A 20929-nucleotide genomic window follows, 5' to 3' on the forward strand; every position below is an offset into this window, starting at 1 on the left:
TACAGAAATATTTACTTCTTTCTCTCCTGGAGTACTGGCCCTTGCCTCTTGGCCTAGCTAACTTCTACTCACCTCAGGGCTCCATGCAGGTGTCAACTCTTCTGGGAAGCCTTCCTCCACCTTCAGAGCTGGGTCATCCCCACCTGGACCCCCACCCTCGAGGTGCTATCACGTCTTTAAGCTAGCACAGCCTTTATCCGTCAATCTCCCTACAGAAGTGCCCTGGGGCAGGAGTTGGGTTAGGAGACTATGCCCTGTTTGGTGCTGCAGTCATAGTACCTGTCACACAGCAGGTGCTCAATAAGTATCTGATGAAGTAAGAACTAACCAAGGGTTCAATGGGCTTCCTAAGTAGCTTAGTAGTAAACAATCTGCCTGTCAACCAGGAGACGTGGGTTTGATCCTGGGTTGAGAAGATTCCCCTGGGAAAGGAAATGGCAACCCACTCTAGTATTCTTGCCTGGGAAATCCCATAGACAGAGGAGCCTGGAGGGCTACAGTCCATGGGGTCGCAAAGAGTCAGACATGACTAAGCGACTACACCACAGTAGCAAGGGTTGAATTCATGTGCATGGGTGTGCACACTCACTCATGAGCACATGAAATCCATGAAAAGGAAGGCGTCTGCCCTCCATTTCATTAGCACTGACTGACCCAGGGGAAAACTGCACGCTCTCTGCTGCTGCTGCTAAGTCACTTCAGTCGTGTCCGACTGTGCGACCCCATGGATGGCAGCCCACCAGGCTCCCCCGTCCCTGGGATTCTCCAGGCAAGAACACTGGAGTGGGTTGCCATTTCCTGCTCCAATGCATGAAAGTGAAAAGTGAAAGTGAAGTCGCTCAGTCACATCTGACTCTTAGCGACCCCATGGACTGCAGCCTACCAGGCTCCTCCATCCATGGGATTTTCCAGGCAAGAGTACTGAAGTGGGGTGCCATTGCTCATGCCCTCTAGACGCTGACAAACAAGCCCCAGACAGGAAACGCAGAGTGACGCCTTCAAGTCTACCTTATGCTCCCCACAGACCTCAGGCTTCTCAGCTCAGAAAGTACCAGCTGCCCCCACTGTGTGCAGCCTTTGACCCCCTGGATCTCAGCCCCGTGAAGTGACTGCAGGCAATACAGACCAGCTGGTATGCTACAGCAAACTGGAGCCTTTCTGAAGCACCTTGCTCTTGTTCTGAATATAATCTCACCTTCCCTCCCACCCTTCCCTCCTGCCCAAACCCTCCCTCTCTCTTCCACTCCATCCTGGAGCCCACTACTATCTGACCTGTTCACAGGACTCTTGGGATTTTAGAGCTAGAAGAGAGCTTTGGATGCTATGTGGTCCACTCTCCCCACCTCCATCTCTTATGTTATCAGTCAGGACCCCGAGGCCTACAGAGTGGAGATGCTGCTGCTAATAAGAAAGCTGGGGCCAGGATGCAGGCCTCTTGATTTCTGGTCCAAGTGACTTCTGCATGGACATTAAAAAGCTTATTTACAGAGTGGTTTAAGGTGGGAAGATGGTTACAGTGCAGTGATGGCTATACTTTGCTAACAAGATGAATAAAGCGATGTGTGTGTATGTGTTTCTCAACATAAACCCCGCTTGACTGGCCAAGAGACAACTGATTTCCCTATACAATAGCTGGCCCTCAATTAGACTTTTTAATTCAAATGAACAACCCCAAACCAACCCTCAACAAAGCACCAAGGACCCATATTTCCTTTCAGTGAATTTGGTAGTAAAAAGAGATTAGAATACCAGATCATCTTATCTGCCTCCTCAGAAACCTGTACGCAGGTCAAGAAGCAACAGTCAGAACCAGACCTGGAACAACAGACTGGTTCAAAATTGGGAAAGGAGTACATCAAGGCTGTAGATTGTCACTGTTTATTAAACTTCTATGCAAAGTACATCATGCGAAATGCCAGGCTGGATGAATCACAAGGTGGAATCAAGATTGCTGGGAGAAGTATCAACCTCAGATATATCAACCGCAGATGATACTACCCTAACGGCAGAAAGTGAAGAGGAGCTGAAAAGCCTCTTGATGATGGTGAAAGACGAGAATGAAAAAGCTGGCTGAAAACTCAACATTCAAAAAACGAAGATCACGACATCCAGACCCATCACTTCATGACAAATACATGGGGAAAACATGGCAACAGTGACAGATTTTATTTTCTTGGGCTCCAAAATCACTGCAGATGGTGACTGCAGCCATGAAGTTAAAAGATGATTGCGCCTTGGAAGGAAAGCTATGACCAACCCAAAGAGCATATTAAAAAGCACAGATACCACTTTGCCCACAAAGGTTCATACAGTCAAAGCCATGGTTTTTCCAGCAGTCACATACAGATGTGAGAGTTGGACCATAAAGAAGGCTGAGAGCCAAAGAACTGATGCTTTCAAAACGTAGTGCTGGAGAAGACTCTTGAGAGTGCCTTGGACAGCAAGGAGATCAATCCAGTCAATCCTAAATTAAATCAATCCTGAATATCCATTAGAAGGACTGATGCTGAAGCTTGAGCTCCAATACTTTGGCCACCTGATGAGAAGAGTTGACTCACTGGAAAAGACCCTGATGCTGGGAAAGACTGAGGGCAGGAGGAGAAGGGGATGACAGAGGATGAGATGGTTGGATGGCATCATGGATTCAATAGACATGAGTCTGAGCAAACTCCAGGAGATAGTGAAGGACAGGGAAGCCTGGCATACTGCAGTTCATGGGATCACAAAGAGTCGGACACAACTGAACGACTGAACAACAACAAAAACAGAAGGAAAGGAAGAAAAGGACCAGCAATCCCAGGCTGGGGTCCCAGAGAGGAGAGCAGGGAGCTGCTGATGTCCTGAGAGCTGCTGGTGAAAGGTTGTTGTTGAATCACGCGAATACACTGGGATTCTTGGCCCCCGGAGGAGAAGAATTCAATCCGGGGCCAGAGACGAGGCTTGATCGCTCAGAGCTTTTGTGTAATAAAGTTTTATGAAAGTATAAAGGAGATAGAGAAAGCTTCTGACATAGGCATCAGAAGGGGGCAGAAAGAGTACCCGCTTGCTAGTGTTAACAATGAAGTTATATACTCTCCAATGAATCCAAAGAATATCTGGAGGTTGTAAAGACCTCATCAGACCTACTCCCATAATTTACATTTTAAGATAACAGAATTAGCCAGAAGGTTTAATCCAAAGACTGTCCTTAGGCAGGATACATTATTGTTATATAATCCTAAGGAATGTGGAGAAAGAAAAAAAGTTTGTCCTTTCTTCCTCCTTAAGAATTCCAGAGCCCTCTCTCCTTGGGGACCCCTAGACTCCCTATCAACCTGCCTAGGAACTGACTCTCTCACTGGTCACCCACCCCCTGGGGAATGGGTGGCGTCAACAAGTCTCCTCTGACGAAACACCCACAGGCTCAGTCAGAGCAACAGGCAGGAAACGTGGCCTCGGTGGTTTCAGCCACACCTGAACACAGAACTCAGATCCTGCTGAAGGGAAGCTGGACAGTGACCACAGAAACTAAGGAGAGGTGCAGACAGTATCCACATTACAGGGGAAATGCCGGGAGCTGGAGGTGCACAGGGTGCCCTTGGGGGCCATGGGCCACACTGTAAGTTTTGGGAAACCTAGACAAGACTGCCCTGCTCTTTGGGGAACAGCTCAGTTAAGCTGATGTGGAGGAGGTGGCCTGGGTTTCCCTTTCCTGAGACACTTGGTGAGTCAGCACAGAGAAAAGACAAAGTTCTAAATTTCATGCAAAGGGGGAAATTAATCAGCACTTCTCTGAAAACAGCACCCAACCCTTATTGTTTCATCAGGACTGTGCCCTCTAAATAGTGGCAGCTACTTAAGTGTTTGGGTTCTGGCAGGAGTCTCTGACAGTTTTCTCACACTCCCATGCTCATCTCCTTTGGATTCCTGATTGTCTGGCATCCTGGGAGAGAGGGGAAAGATCAGGACAAGAGCAGCATGTAGAGAGGAACATGAGGAGGAGATATAGGGATCAGACAATGTTCCAGGGGCTGAGCAGCATTTTAATTGGGAAACATTCAGACACTAGACACTTGTACAATCATACAAATGTGCAACCCTAGGTAAGGCCCTTCTTGGGAGACTGCTCATGTATAAAATGAGAGGGTTCTCCTGGAACTCAATGAGTTTGGCACAGTTGCAGGATACAAAATTAATATGCAGAAACTGGTTACATTTCTGTATACTAATAAGAAACTATGAGAAAGAAATGAAAGTAAGAAAACAATTCCATTTACAATCATATCAAGAAGAATAAATCCAACTAAACAGGTAAAAGATCTGTACTCTAAAAACTCTAAGACACTAATGAAAGAAATTGAAGAAGACACAAACAGATGGAAATATATACTGTGTTCATGGACTGGAAGAATTAATATGGCTAAAATGACTGTACAGCCCAAGGCAATCTACAGATTCAGTGCAATCCCTATCACTAGCTTTTTTCACAGAGCTAGAACAAATAATTCTAAATTTTTATGGAAACAGAAAAGATCTTGAATAGTCAAAACAATCTTGAAAAAGAAAAGCTGGAAGTATCATGCTTCTGATTTCAAAGCACACTACAAAGGTACAATAATCGAAACAGCATGGTACTAGGACGTGCACAAGCACACACAAAGAGCGTGAAGAAACGGAATAGAGCGCCCAGAAATGAGCCCACACTTCTATCAGCAATTAATCTATCAATACGACAAAGGAGGCAAGAATATACAATGGAGAAAAGACAACCTCTTCAATAAATTCCGAAAAATTAGACAGCTAAACGCAATAGAACCAAACTGGACTACTCTCTCACATCATATACAAAAATAAACTAAAAATGGATTAAAGACATAAATGGAAGACCTAAAACCATAAAATTCCTAGAAGAAAACACAGGTGGCAAACTCTTTGACATTGGTCTTACCAATGTTTTTTTGGATATGTCCCCTTGGGAAACACAAGAAGCAAAAACCAACCAATGGAACCTAATCAAACTTAAAAAGCTTTTGCACAGCAAAGAAAACCATCAACAAAACAAAAAGACCACCTACTGAATCGGAGAACAGATTTGCAAACATTGTATCTGACAAGTGGTTAATATCCAAAATATACAAAGAACTCATACAACTAAATATCAAAAAACAAAAAACACTATTAAAAAATGGGCAGAATACTTGAATAGACATTTTTCCAAAGAAGACAGATGGCCAACAGGTACATGAAAAGATGCTCAACATCAGTACTCATCAGGGAAATGCAAATCAAAACCACAGTGAAGTATCACCTCACACCCATCAGGATGGCTATCATCAAAAAGACCACAAATAAGTAACAAGTTTTGGTGAAGATGTGGAGAAAAAGAACCCCTGTGCATTACTGATGAGAAGGTGACTTGAAACAGCCACTACAGCAAACCATACGGAAAGCCCTCAAAAACTTTAGAAGTGGAAATACCACACGGTTATTCAATTTCACTCCTCGGTATTTACCAGAAGGAAAGGAAAACACTACCTAGAAAAAAACATACGCACCACCGTGTTCACGGTGGCATTATTTACAGAAGCTGAGATGTGGAAGCAACCTAAGTATCACAGTGGCATATTAATCAGTCACAAAAAAGAATGAAAGCTTGCCATTTGCAACAACATGGAGGGATACAGTTGATAACTATGTAATATCTTTTTATGGTGACATATGTAAGTAGACTCATCATGATGACTATTTTGACAGGTATAGAAACATCAAATCATAATGTTGTGTAACAGGAACTAGCACAGTAGTGCAGGTCAATTATTCTCCAAAAACGCACAGAAAAAGAGATCAGATTTGTGGTTACCAGAGGTAGGGCTGGAGGCAGGAGGATGGGGAATTGAATGAAGGTGGCCAAAAGGTATAAACTTCAGCTATAAGATAAATAAGTACTAGGAATGCAATACACAGCATGATAAATGTAACTAACTCTGTTGTACCTTATGCATGAAAGTTACTAAGAGAGTAAACTCTAAGAGTTCTTATCACACAGAAGTAATTTTTCTCTCCTACTTTAATCTGCATCTCTATGAGATGACGGATGGTCACTAAACTTACTGTGATCCTCATGTCACAATGTATGTAAGTCAAATCACTATGCTGTACACCTAAACATACCCAGTGCTGTATGTTAATTATATCTCAATAAAACTGGAAGGAAAACAACAAAAAACTTACATTAAAAAATAAATAAAACAAGAGGGTTAGTCTAGATGCATCTGCTCAAGGTCCCTGCTAGCTCTGATCCCCTGGCAACTCAAGGTGTTTCTAGTACAAGCTCCCTGAGAACAAGGAGCACATTTTCCTCACACCTGTACCCCAACTCCCAGCCCCGCACCTAGCACATGGATGGCAGAGCAGAGAGTCAAGAGTACAGAATGGACAGCATCATCACATGTACAGTACACCGTGACGCTTGACCTCAGGAGGACACTAGCAGACACTGTCAGGAAACGACGTGGACAAACAAACCAGTGAACAGGCCTGAGCTGCAAGGGACTCGATAAAAGTCAACCCAGAGTCCATGGTGTGACAGTCCTGGAACAAGTGAGGTGAAGTAAGGTGAAATGAAAGCCAAAGGAGACCTGCTCTGAAAGAACACGAGTTGTCCTGGGAGCCCCAGGCCGGTGATGCTTTTTTTCCAATGAGCTCCAAGAAACAAGTGGGGTAAAAATGCAAGCCTTGTTCAGTTTCATAACTTACAGCAAATATGAGTTTGAAATAAACTTCCCCTTAGTGGGTTGCTTTCTATAAAGGCACTTTCTTACTCCTGCAGGTACTTTCACTAGAAGATGACAGGCATGTTCTCGTGCAAGGCTTCTCAAACTTTAATATGCATGCACACAACCTGGGGACCTTGTTAAAAACCACATCCTGATTCTAGGTTTGGGGTGAGGCATGAATGCTACATCCCTAACAAGCTCCCGATGGTGCCAGTGCGGCTGGTCAGAGGACCCATGAAGTGAGTAGCAATTTCCAACTGTGGTGTTCAAACTCAGCTGCATATTAGAATCTCTGGGGAGGGCGGGCTTACAAACTATGAACCCCATCCACAGAGATTCTGATTTGACTGGCATGAATGCAGTCTGGGCATTGGCATTTTTTTTAAAGCTCCCCAGGTGATTCCATTATGCAGAGAAGTTTCAGGCTTCCCTGGTAGACCACAGTAGACACCGGTTCGATCCCTGATCCGGGAAGATTGCACAGGCCCACGAGCAACAAAGTCCATGCACCGTAACTACTGAGCCTGTGCTCCAGAGCCTGGGAGCTGCGATTACTGAGTCCACGTACTACAACGACTGAGGCCCTCACGCCCTAGAGCCCGCGCCCGGAAACAAGACATGTTACCACAGTGAGAAGCCCGCACATCACAACCGAACAACGAAGACCCAGCATGGCCAACATTAATTAATTAATTAATTAAAAATAAGATAAAGAAAAGTTTCGTGCCTGATAAGTAGTCCTCTGTTTCCCTCTATCTGACACAAGAATAAAAGTGTCTCCTTCTAATTACTTCAAAAGGAGTGTTCTAAGGACCCAAAATGTAGTCTCTAAACAGTCTATTCTCTTAGCAAGGAAATCAGCTTATTAATGATACCCAGTGTTCCACTTAGACTCTCAGCATGGTTTAGCTTTAACAAATTGGCTGAATTCTAGTCACTGGTTTGGTTTTACAACAGCTTCTATTGGCCTGTTCAAGACCATGCCAGAGTGTATTAAACATTTAATCACTCATTCTGCTGACAATGGGCTTACAGAACTGCTGCTGGCCGTGTGTGTGACTGGCACCCTTTCCCACTCAGGCCTCTGGCTGCTGCTCTGTCCAGGGAAGGTTTGGAAAGGAACCACCTGCTCCCTAGGCTTTGCTCACAGCAGGTTTCAGCAAGCAACTGGGAAGACAAAGAAAGGCCCCTTCTGAATCACTATTGTGTTTAAAGTAATTCCCAGAAGAGCCAGGCATAATATATATTGTAAACACAAAAACAGGCAAATATAAATCAAACTGACATTACTGTACAGATCATTGTGGACTATTTACTCTCAGTTTTGTCAGGGAAGATAATAATGACAAGACTTTGTACACAGACAAGTTCCCTTCTGTATTTTTCTAAACAGGCATTAAAAACATTTTAGAATAATTTTTGTTTTATAGAGACATGGATGGACATAGAGTGTTGTCATACCAAGTGAAGTAAGTCAGAAAGAGAAAAATAAATATCATATGTTAACACATATAAGTGTGTCTAGAAAAATGGTACGGATGAACCTATTTCCAAGGCAGGAACAGAGATGTAGACAAAGAGAATGGATATGTGGACACAGTGGGGGAAGGAGAAGGTGGGATGAGTTGGGAGATTAGGACTGACATATATGCACTACCATAAGGAAAACAGAGAGGTAGTAGGAAACTGCAATAAAATACAGCAGGCTCAGCTCAGCGCTCCGTGGTGACTTAGAGGGTGGGTTGGGGGTGGCAGTCAGCAGCTGAGGAGGGAGGGGATATACGTATACATAAAGCTGATTCACTTTATGGTACAGCAGAAATTAACACAACATTGTAAAGCAATTATCTTCCAGTTTAAAAATATGTTCTTCTTAGATATCTACAGTAAATTACAATCAGGTAAGTATTAGCACATGAATAATGTCCTAGAACACATCTCCCCATCTGGAAGGAGAGCTTGTCCCACATATATTATCTCCGGCAAAGAAAAGTGCCTCTTTTGTCCCAGGAATGTAGCTGATAGATCCTTCTACTTACCAGTGTAGTTGGCAGAATAGTTGTTTGGATCTAGAAACTTCTTAACCAGCTCACAGTTAGACAAGATATGATTTGTGGTGATAACGTTGAGATAGTTCTGAAGACCTTTCTGCCTCTCAGCTATGAATTCACGATCCATGTTACCAATCAATTTTTTGGGAGGAAGAGGTAGACTTAGGCCTGCAATCTTTAATTAAAAAGAAAAAAGAAAAGTATTATACTCACGTCATCCCCAAATAAGACCGAACAGCAGAATCCCTGTGCCAACAGGTTTCGTTAGGTCTAAAACATTTCAGGATACATCCTAATCAGTTGTATTGTAAAAATGTGAAAACCTGTGCATCTTAGAACTGATAAAATACTAAGTGTAGCACTTTAAGACTTAATTTTTTAAATGAAATTTACACATGAACATATTTTCCGAGAGTCAAATACTTTTGTTTATTACTGCTGGCAGTCCCATGATGCTCGCCCCCAACCACCCCAGCCGAAAGGTGACATATCCATTCCCCACTCCCCAAAGGTGGCCACATCTAACTCTTTCAGCTGATCTTTTGGAAGAAGTGACGGTTTACATTGTTATGCCTCGATTTTTCACTTTTAGGCATTATCTGCAAGTTTCTCATTATAGGAGATGAGGGTTAAGTTCTCTTTCACAACCTGATCTCATCCACACACATTCTAGACCTAATTCTTCCACCATCATGATGCTATCATTTAAATAAGTGCAGCATGCACACTTACATTAGGTAAATGATACAACTGAGCCAAAGAGCATGCTTACTACTCCTTTCTGTCAACTTCTTTTTTCCTAGTTTTCTCTTCAACTCCAAACTCTCCATCTAAGCCTTTCTTCAACACACTGAGATACAAAGATGAATCAATGTCATCTTCTTGAAGAGCACTTTCCAGAACCCAGCAACCTGTTCCACGCAGGACAGGTGGTCCCTAGACCTGCGTCAAGACTGGCATCCCAGGACCTTCCTTCACCACCATGCTAGAGAAGCCTCTGTCCTTTCTCCTGCTAAACCCCATTTCCATATCCATGCCTGCCTTTATCTTAGGTAATCCCCTCACTTTTGGTGGAGATACCCTCTGTCAGCTTCCTAGAAAGGGAGAATTGTTTGAAACCTTGCACGTTAATAAAAAATGTCTTTATTTGGACAGGTCTCCTCTTTATTATGTAAATATTTCCAACTGTGCCTGCATTCTCCAGCCCAAAGAATGTTCAACCCTCTGCAGAGGGAAAAAACCCAGTTTCTCCACTGGAGAAGAGCAGGCATAAGTTGCTCAGATGGGGAGCTGTGGGGATCCAACTGTTTAAACATACTTTCAACTCCTGATTTTAGCTTGACCTCACCCCACGTTGGAGGTAGCACTTGGTGCTGTCAACCTTTTGGAGGTTCTGTGGTGAAAACTGGGACCCAGTGGGTTTATCCACCCTTACTGCCATCTCGTAATTCTGCCTTCCCATATCTGCTTAATTAGTTAGCTCTCATCCACTGGATTTTTAGTTTTTAATGTTTTTGTTATAATTTTCTCCTCTCCTATTTGTCCTTGAAGGGGTGTGTGTGTGTGTGTACATACACAAGATCAAATTTACTGTTGTTTTAGAGTGGCTTGGGGAGAAAAGAAAAAGAAATGCAGGTGTGCAATCTACTATCATTTTCCAGATCATTTAAAACTTTAAGTCTATTTTTTAAACGTAAAAAACAAAATATCCGATTGGTATCATAATTTAATGAGCAAAAAACTGCTTTCAAAGAGCGGTACTAGTCTACCCTTGTGCTGAGAGTGGTCCAAGTGGCATGTGTACGGATTGAGGGAAAGGTCTAAAACAGAAAGGCATCTTGAATTCAGACAAGCATGTCATCTAAATCATCCATGTGAGCAAACCTAACTGAGCCTGCTTCACTCCATTTTTTCAAACAATGAAGATCTTGAACTTGGCAATTAGGCAAGTTTGAACCTTGAACTTGAATTAGGCCTTGAACTTGAATTAGGCAAGATGAAAAGGTTGGCTGATAATTCTGAACTGCCTGTTTCTACAACATACTTATGAAAATATGTCAGAACACACTTAGAGTGAATTTTCAACCATGGCCAAATTCACTGCCAGATAAGACACTCAATTTCAGGCTGTTTTCCTCTCTCATACAATTACGTTTTATGGAATAGCAGTTTCTTTATTAACTAAATAGAAAAGCAAAGTTACGAAGAAAGCACATCACTCCTCTGGTACACATCCAAGTCAATTGTTTTATTATTATTTTTGTTCAGGAGCACTGCGTAATATAAGGGAATCAATGCTAATGTGTTATAATTGATTTATTTCTTTTAAAAACTCTTTTAATAAGGTGCAGGATATAATCTCATTTGCGTGTCTGTGTGCACTTATGTGTAAGCCCAGGCATACAGTTACATATACACGAAAAATGTCTAAAAGGACTTGCTCTACCTGCTTTAGAGCAGCTACCTCTGGGAGTGGGTACCATCAGCCAATATCAGCACATCTGCCTGCGTTACTCACTCAAGAGCAGACTCAGCTGAAGCCCAGGTTACTCAGAATGGAAAGTCACATCTGACAAGATCAGATTTAAACCCCAAAAGGGCTATTTTTTTCACTCACAGTGGGGATGTCAGAATGAATTAGACAAGCTATCTGTTTCAAACTTTGTGGCCTTTTTTACAAGCTTAAAAAAAATTATTATTTTTTTTTAAGTCAAGCATTTCTTTTTAGGTAAACTAGACAGCATATTAAAAAGCAGAGACATTACTCTGCCAACAAAGGTCCATCTAGTCAAAGCTATGGTTTTTCCAGTAGTCATGTATGGACGTGACTATGGACTATAAAGAAAGCTGAGTGCCAAAGAATTGATGCTTTTGAACTGTGGTGTTGGAGAAGACTCTTGAGAGTCCCTTGAACTGCAAGGAGATCCAACCAGTCCATCCTAAAGGAGATCAGTCCTGGGTGTTCATTGGAAGGATTGATGCTGAAGCTGAAGCTCCAATACTCTGGCCACCTGATGTGAAGAACTGACTCACTGGAAAAGACCCTGATGCTGGGAAAGACTGAAGGCAGGAGGAGAAGGGGACGACAGAGAATGAGATAGTTGGATGGCACACCGACTCGATGGATATGAGTTTGAGCAAGCTCCAGGAGTTGGTGATGGACAGGGAAGCCTGGCATGCTGCAGTCCATGGGGTCACAAAGAATCAGACATGACTGAGTGACTGAACTGAACTGAACTGAAATGTACTGTTCTGCCCAGATACCTCATCAGCTCTTCCAAATCAGCAGGTGAAACAAAGACTTCTTCGCCAATAGCTGTGAGTAGAGTGTCTCTGCCATGTCAGTCTGCTAGGCACATGGCAGGTGTTTTTCTGCCCTGGTTTGGTTTCTCACAAGAAATTTTTATCCAAGTGTTGAAACTTTGCAATCTGAGTGTGATTTTAAAGTCTTGCCTTTGACAGGAGGCTAGCATTCAAGAGAAGTTAACTTTCTCTTTCAGCTTCTCCCAGAATTTCTCAAATGCTTACCCATCACAGAATATAAAGTTTAGAACTCCTGTGACTTGTTAGAAAGGAGGGTGAGAGAATACTAGCACACGTATGATGAAGCCCCTCAGCCACTGACTTCCTAGACACCTCCACAGGGACGGCTTCAAGCAAAGGCACCTCATCATGACATTTTTTTAAAAAACTGTTCCCTTTTTAAAGTGCCCTTTGGATTCCATTCTTGAGTTCCCTGTATAAAGGAAAGAGAACAGTAAAGCCAGCAGAGACATCCCCAGAGTTCCTCTACTCGCAACACCTGCAGAGTGACAAAGCAAAGTGGTATTGACAGGCAAAGTGGGGTCTTGAGCCCATAACCTGACTCTTGCTAGCCTAGCCAAAACTTCTAAACTCCATGGCAAACTCTATCAGTTTCAAGAAAACTAGCTTTTTTGTCTGGAAGAAAAAATCTTCTACCTCTGAATCAGCTAATGTCTCACTTCCGTTAATGATCTGCAAATTGCCTTGAACTCCATTCCAGCAAGTATTCCAAGGAGTGCTAAGTGCTCATCAGACCCTAATTTGTCCCCATTTCCCTCCAGTGTTCAGTAGAGCCTCTCCCATGTGAAAAATGGGCAGTGAAACCAAATCACAAAACATTTGTGCTATAAGAGACCTGAAAAGTCATCTGGTTCAGCCTCTTAGCTTCATAGGGAGACAGTAAGGACAGACAGGAAGTACCAGAGCCCAGGCAGAGGCTGGGTCCCCGTCTCAAGCCTGAGGGTCCCCTACAGTTCTCATCACTGTAGCTCCTGCTGCTGTCTTTTCCCGGGTCTCATTCTATCTCCCTGTATGGTCATTGATTTGATGGTACCTTTAAAATAAGGTAGTGGTTTCTCTTCACTGTTATCACAAGATATATTCGCTATAAAAAATTGGGAAAATACAGCTCTTCTTCTGTTTTTCCACTTATATAACTTTCCCGTGCTTATTTGTACTGAACCTGGAAAGTACAGAATGGTACAAAGGACCAGGGGAAAAAAAAAACAACAGAACCCATAATCCTGCCACCTGGAGGTCCCCATTGTTAACATTCTGGCATACTTCCTCCCAACCATTTTTCCTAAACATTTCATGTAATTATTATATTGCATGTATACTTTTACACAGTGCTTTATTTCACTTAGATATGTTTTCTATTGGATTCAAACAACCCTGCATATGTGTATTATATTTCTCTTCCTTCAGCAGGAACTCATTTATCTGTCAGAAGGGTAATCAGAAACTGAAATTCATAGTCACAGTTTTATTTTGTGGTTTTGGAGTCTTTTGGGTCTGTTTTATGGAGGTTGTTTTGAAATTATTTTGCTGCCAAAAAGTTGTATGTACTTTCTTCTGTCTGTTTACTTGGATCCAGGAAAACCTCCCACTGAAGTGCTGTCTGGCCATATCCTGCCCAACACAAGCCAACATCAATACATGTGGATATTTGCATTTGAAATAAGATGCACATTGAAAGTGCCCATTTTATAAGGGAAAATTACACTGATATAAAAATAAATTTCTATTATATTAAATAAGGCTGTAACTGAATAGTCATGGAGATTCAACTTTATATGCCCAAAGTAAGAACAAACAGGAGATAAGACTTTCCTTCCCACCCCATATTCGTGGGGTCTAGGCCCAGGCAGTTTCCATTTCAGAAGGATCTCTCTCAGGATTCTTATTCAGCCCTGGCTGAATAGCACTGTATAAAATCACGACCGTTTCTTTTAAAACCAGGCAAGGGTTCACTTGTGCATAAAGGTGAAAGCACATAGTAGGCCCAACATTAGCTCCCAGATGTTCATGCCACTTTGAGCACATGGAAATGTCTGGAGAGCCTTGTGGGGAAGATCCACTGCTGGAATAAACAGCATGTCAGTCAGTGGCTTACCTACAATAGTCATCAGAAGCCCAGTTTTTGTCTGAGTGGAAAGACTAGGCTCTTAAAATCCACAAGTGAAACCAATTAAAGCCATCTCTGAGAATCTGACCTCTGCCGATATTCTATCTGAATATTTAAACTGGTCACACTACAATTAAAATGGAGACAGACAACATGTGTGAAGAAGACCATACGTCAATGACATAAAGGTCTGCAGACACTCAGGCCAGTTCTACTGGATGAAGAACATGGCATTCAGCAGTGTTGTAAATAACGTGAAAGTCTGGACTCTACAAATGCTCTTTTTCCAAAGGCTGGTCAGTAAAAAATGGCCTTTTGATGGAAAGGCAGCATGACACTCCCTCCCAGCCCTCCATCCTCCTGCCCTCTGTGGACAGGATCAGAGATCACTCAGAATCAGTGATGAGACAGTGCACCTCCCGGGTGAGCTAGTCATGAGCTAGCAAGCCGGTTCAAGGGTTTATGCCACCATTCAAAGTTGAGATACAATAAAGGCCCGATGAAAGTGACAGTGGAACTGTTAGTCCCTCAGTCCTGTCTGACTCTTTGCGACCCCATGGACTGTGGCCCACCAGGCTCCTCTGTCGATGGAATTCTCCAGGCAAGAATACTGGAGTGAGTTGCCACTTCCTTCTCCAGGGGAACTTCCCGACCCAGGCATGGAACCCGGGTCTCCTGCATTACAGGCAGATCTTTCTTGAATCATGGCCTTAGGGAAGCCCCAGTGGGCTTCAATAATCCTGGCACTTGAAGACCCGTCTGCCAGGTGAAGGTGTGGTAGTGCTGCCAGCACTGCCCCGGGGCCACACTTCTCTAGGACCCTGTGACACTAGCAGTGCGAGATGTGTTTCCAGCTCACCCCTCTTTCCATTATGGCCACCAAGTTACAAACATTTAACCAAAGAGATCTAGAAATACATACTTAAGGGAAAAAAGTTAATGCTAAAAAAGGCTGCATCTCTAGTTACTGCTGAGTGCTGATCTGTACTGCTGACTATGTGGCCGAGTTTAAGAGAGTCTGAGAGTCCCCGCTCTCAGTGAACAATTCTATTATCCATCTAGGCATTTCTAACCTGTGAAAAGGAGATAACACACAGCATCCCATGATTGCAGTTAAGGACGCAGTCTGGCACAAAGGTAGCCGGCTGTACGGTGACTATTATAAATGACATTTATTCCCCAAGTTTATTTTTAGAGTCACACATCATCTGTCTGAAGTATGAGCTTATCTCCTTTGCTAGGGAAATCTAATAACTTCTTGTTCCTGACGTTGCCATTTCCAACCCATTTCTAAGATACCCCAAGCAATAAATGTGTGTCATTGGTGTTTTAGAATAATTACCTGCAAGCTGTTGTTCAGCAAATCAAAGTCACTGTATCTCCTAACAATCTGTAAGAAAGAAAACAGTGGTGTTTTGATTCAGCACAACCCATCAATTTTCATTTCCTTATTTAATACTTATTGGCATTCTAGAGTCAAGGCACTTGCATCAAGGGAGTCAAGGCACTTGCATTAAGGGTAGCAGGGCTTATACCTGGAGCCTAACTTGTTTCACTTGGCAGCCCCAGAAAACAGACCGAGCAGTGTCCCAGAGTTGGCTGGGCTGTGGGAAACTGGTTAATGACAGCCAAACTCGCAAGATGCCAACAGGTAAGAGAGAAGGATTATGTTTTGAGGGTGAATAGCCCTTTAATTTTTTTTTTCAATTACCTAGGCACCTAGTTAACTAGAAAGATGAGTTAATAATTTACCAAAAAAAAAAAGTTTAACTGAACATGAAAACAAAGTAAATGGATGTAGACAGTTGTGAAGCTATTCCATCTTTGCCCTGAATAAAACTGCCCTCTTTGAGACCACACCAGTTTAGAGACTGGATGCACCTGCTGGCACCACCCTTCACTAGTTCCCCTCCTGGCTAACGGTCCACACCCACTGTCCACACATTTTCTCTTAGTTATGTTGATGCCACTGATTATGCCACCGCAAATTACACTAGCTCTTCAGTCAGAGGGGAAGGAAGCTATTTGGCTTTCAAATAGCTTTTCTAATGTTTACTGATGATTTTCAAATATTAGTGTGCAGAAGAATTACTTGGAGATCATCGAGGACCCTACCCACCCAAAGGGAAACAAATTCAGGAGGTTAAGTATCTACATTTTTATTAAGTATTCCCCAGGCCTCTAAAGCACTGGATTTACAAGACTACATATAAGGTTGATTTTTCTCATAGGACACTGTCCTTGGGCCTGCTTGGCATACATATATATCAAAAAGTTAAACATGGGGTCATACCTAATAAGTGCAAGGGAGCAAAAGGTGGCACAGAGAATACTTGAATTCTAACCCTGTTCCATCATAGACTTCAGTGTGATCTTGGACTAGTTACTTGCCTTTTGAATGCAAAATGGGGCTAATGTGATGGCACAGAACTGGCTTTAACGGGCTAAGTGAATTAATGTGCTTGAGCCAGTGCCTAACAATAAATGCTCAGTTCACTTCAGTCGCTCAGTTGTGTCTGACTCTTTGTGACCCCATGGACTGCAACACACCAGGTTTCCCTGTCCATCACCAACTCCAGGAGCTTGTTCAAACTCATGTCCATCAAGTCTGTGATGTTATAATTATTCCAACTAAAAGTAGTTAGAATTTTCAGGCCAATACAAAACTAAGTACCGGCCTTTGAGGTCAAAGACTTCTTAAGGTGAGAGGTAAGGTTCAAGCCGGGCTGTGAAGGACAAGGTAAGATTTTTGGAAAATGGAATACAAAGGTCATTATAATTACTACAACAGGAAAGAAATGGCTCCTGTATAGAATTCAGCCACTCTTTGCAAGTCAACTGGGTTGGAAAGGACCTCTAGATCTATATAGCAAGTTCTCTTTCTCTGAGGCAATCCATCAGGAAAGCAGGCCTTGGAGCTGTGAACAGACATCACCTGTGGTCAGTGAGGGACCTAGCACTAGAAACTGCCTATGACTAGATTTAAGAGTCCATGAAATGCAGCATCCGAACTGCACAATGACTAGGGCACTATCTCATCTTTCAAACTGGTGGACTGACTACTAACCTGCCCTACCCACACCATGGCTTCAGGGGAGGAGGCCTGAATTATTCAACACAAGGAACAAAACAAGTCAGTTGCCTACTCTGCTTACTCTGTGTCCAACTGGGGAACACATTCCTACTCTCTGTGGTAACATCTTACATGAATTAAACCAAACAACTGAGAACAGAAAAGCCTTTTGTAAGAGATGTCTTAGATCTAAAGTTTATAAAAGAAATATGATGTATATTTTTGTGTGTTTTAGTTTTTGCAGATTTTTAGATGATTCCAGGCCAGAATTTTGTTTAAATATTTTTCCTATGACCAAAAAAAAAAAAAAAAAAAACTTACCTGCCAGCTATTTTCTACGGAAATTCCTCTTTGTACCCGAATGATATATTCCTAAAAAAGAAGGACAAAAATGTCTCTATTATAAAACCCAAATTAGGGGATCAAAAACATGATATGAAAGCATCAGAGTAAACTTTAGAAAAGATTACTAGAGACAGAGAGGGGCATAAAGATAAAAGGGTAATGTCATAGCAGGACACAGCAGTCTTGTGGCATGTGGGATCCCAGTTCCCCAGCCAGGGATGAACCCGTGCCCCCTGCATTAAAAGCATGGAGTCTTAACCACTGGACCACCAGGGAAGTCCCCAAGACACAGCAATCTTGAATGTGTATGCACATTCAAACACCAGAGCTGTAAAACACGTGAAACAAAAACTGATAAGGACTCCAAGAAGAAACAGATGAATACACCATTAGAGTCGGAGATTTCAACACCCCTTGCGCAGCAACTGATAGAACAACAGAAACCCATAAGGGTAGAGAAGAATTCAACAAAACCACTGCTGATGAAAAATTAATCAACAGTTGACCTAAGCAAACAATGAACATTTTTATTGAAGACCTGGGGACTATAACCCAGGAGACATTCTTTCAGAAAACTCTTGAGGACTGTTGGGCCTGTTAGAGGTCAAGGCACAGTTCCACAAGTTTTACGGACAAACAGTTATTCACCAAATGACATATCAACTGTTTACACAACCCAGATCTGCAGGTAAGAAACAAGTCACACAAAGCAAGTCGTGATTATGGTGACTTCTTACTAGAAGAAGAAGGAATGTTGTTTCCTAAACAGGTCTAGTTAATGCAGAAGCAGAATACATACTATAGGGGAGTGCTCTGGGAGGCCCAAATGGGCAAAAAAAATTTTACATCTCATTTTTTTCTTCTCCTGTCATAAAATATGAACTTCATGTCATCATCAACCAACAAATATAATCAGCATTTATAGAACACGCCATTCGACAACAGCAGAATACACATTCCTTTCAAGAGGACATACAGAAGGCAAATAAGCACAGAAAAAGATATTCAACATTACCAGTCATCAATCAAATGCAAAGTAAGACTACAATGAGATATCACTGTATTTCCATCAGAATAGCTCAAACAAAAAAATAATGATAACACCAAATGTTGGCTAGGGAAATAGCCAAATAGGGAAACTGGATCACATAAATTAATGGTGGGAATTTTAAATGGCACTGAAACTCTATAATATGGTTTGGCAACTTTTTTTTTTTTTTTTTTAATTAAAACATGCAGCCATTATTATGACCCAGCAACTACACCCCTGGACATTCATTCCAGAGAAACAAAAACTTATGTCTATACAGTAACTTTTACATGAATGTTCACAGCTATTTTATTGGTAATACCCCCAAAGTAGAAAAGCCAGATGTCTTTCAACAGGTGTATGTTTAAACTTTGCTACTTCCATACCAGGGAATACTACTCAGCAATGAAAATGAATAAACTTTTGATACATGCAACAAACTAGATGAATCTCTGGAGGATCCTGTGTGTGAGTGCTTAGTCGCTCAGTCATGTCAGACTCTTTTCGACCCCATGGACTGTAGCCCACCAGACTCCTCTGTCCATGGGGATTATACAGGCAAGCATACTGGAATAGGTTACCATGCCCTCCTCCAGGGGATCTTCCCAAGCCAGGGATCAAACTCAGGTCTCCCCCATTGCAGGCAAATTCTTTACCATCGGAGCCACCAGGGAAGCCCCTCTGGAGGATTACACAGAGTGAAAAAGACAATCCCCAAAGATTATAAACTATATGTCTCCATTTATACAATATTTATGAAATGACAGAATCACAGATATGGAGAACAGTCTGTTGGTTGTCAACAGTTACAGCTGGCGTAGCAGGGTGTGTGTGGAAGGGAATCAGGTGTGACTACAGAAGGGCAAGGTGATGTGCTATGGTTTGAATGTCTCAGTCCCCAAAAGGTTCACATACTGAAATACTAACTCCCAAAAATGATGGTATTAGAAAGTGGGAGGACCTTTGGGAGTTACTTAGGTCATGAGAGCAAAGCCCTCAAGAATGGGATCACCACCCTTACAAGAGAGGCTCCAGAGGGGTCCCTCACTCCTTCCGCCACATGGGATCATTTGAGAAGGTGCTAGCTCTGAACCAGGAAGAGGACCATCAGAAAGCAGCCATGCTCACACCTCAGTCTTGGACTTTCAGCCTCCTGAACTGTGAGAAACAAATCCATTGTGGATAGGCCACTCAGTTTTTGGTATTTTGTTAGAGCAGTCTGAATGGACTAAGACATGAGCATGTCTGGGCTGACGGAAAGGTGCTGTATCTTGACTGGTCAATGTGAATATTTTGGTTGTGATAGCATATCAAGTTTAGCAAGACACTACCAATGACAGAAACTGGATAACAGAGATATGGGATCTCTTCAATGTTTCTTACAACTCTATGTGAATCTGCAATTATCTCAAATTTAAAAATTAACCTTAGCATTCAAAATTAGTTTAGTAGAGTCTGAGGACTAAGATCAATGATTTTTCCTGCTCAAAGTTTGCATATAAGCTTTTCGGTTAGAAAAGGCTATGGTTAAGAAAATAGGTAAAAAGGTAGTAATAGGTATGCAGTTATAGCATTTTCCAAAGAAACCAAATTCAGTGACACCTCCCCCTCCTCCCAAGCTGCCTCATCATTGGAAGCTGCCTGATCCTGGGGAGCCAGGAGAAGCGAGAGAGTTAAAAATACCATTCCCAAGACTTGCTAAATCAGAATCTACAAGATAGAAATTAGGAATCAGAAGTTTTCAGAGCTTCCCCAGGTAATCAAATAAGCAGGAAACAAGAGACCTTGCTCAGCCTTCTGCTTACACACACAGGGATGAAGCACAGAAAAAAACAGAAACGTTTTTTTCCTCAAATGCTCAGAATTGTTTTAACATTTTGGGATGGTATGATTCAGGTATTACTCACAGTAACTACTCAACAAATGCTTAATCAACACAGAATTCAACAAATCCTTTCTACTGAATTAATTCTGAATTAAATAGGCTATGGAGAAAATAAAGCCAAATAAGCATTGTTAACTTGGCAGCTGAATTTTAAAATAGATCTTATTACACTATCATTCATTTCCACTCTGTTTAGTTTGCAAAGGTTGATAAAGTTCACATAAGCAGAAATTTCTGCCTACTCTCAACTATGTTAACAATGATACATTCAACAATATCCACTCAATTACGAGTGAATCAACTACGTGGCTGGCATCCTGCTTAGCTGGTTTCATGTCAGGTTATAATATGAATATTTC

General features: G+C 42.2%; 1 protein-coding gene across 14 annotated transcripts in view; it reads right to left on the reverse strand.

The window, feature by feature from the left end:
* PXK (PX domain containing serine/threonine kinase like) overlaps nt 1–20929 on the reverse strand; it is an 88241-nt gene that overhangs the window by 36467 nt on the left and 30845 nt on the right. For 13 of the 14 annotated variants that reach the window (XM_061397414.1, XM_061397413.1, XM_061397424.1 and 10 more), the window contains exons 2-4: nt 17632–17682; nt 15580–15627; nt 8795–8981 (exon numbers count right to left, since the gene is read on the reverse strand). In XM_061397414.1, the coding sequence (XP_061253398.1) occupies nt 8795–8981; nt 15580–15627; nt 17632–17682 (286 nt within the window). Of the gene's footprint in view, nt 1–8794; nt 8982–15579; nt 15628–17631; nt 17683–20929 lie in introns of those variants that run through there. The other variant, XR_009732624.1, reaches the window with a different exon arrangement.

The sequence above is a fragment of the Bos javanicus genome, chromosome 22 (assembly GCF_032452875.1).
Source record: "Bos javanicus breed banteng chromosome 22, ARS-OSU_banteng_1.0, whole genome shotgun sequence".
NCBI classification, from domain to species: Eukaryota; Metazoa; Chordata; class Mammalia; order Artiodactyla; family Bovidae; genus Bos; species Bos javanicus.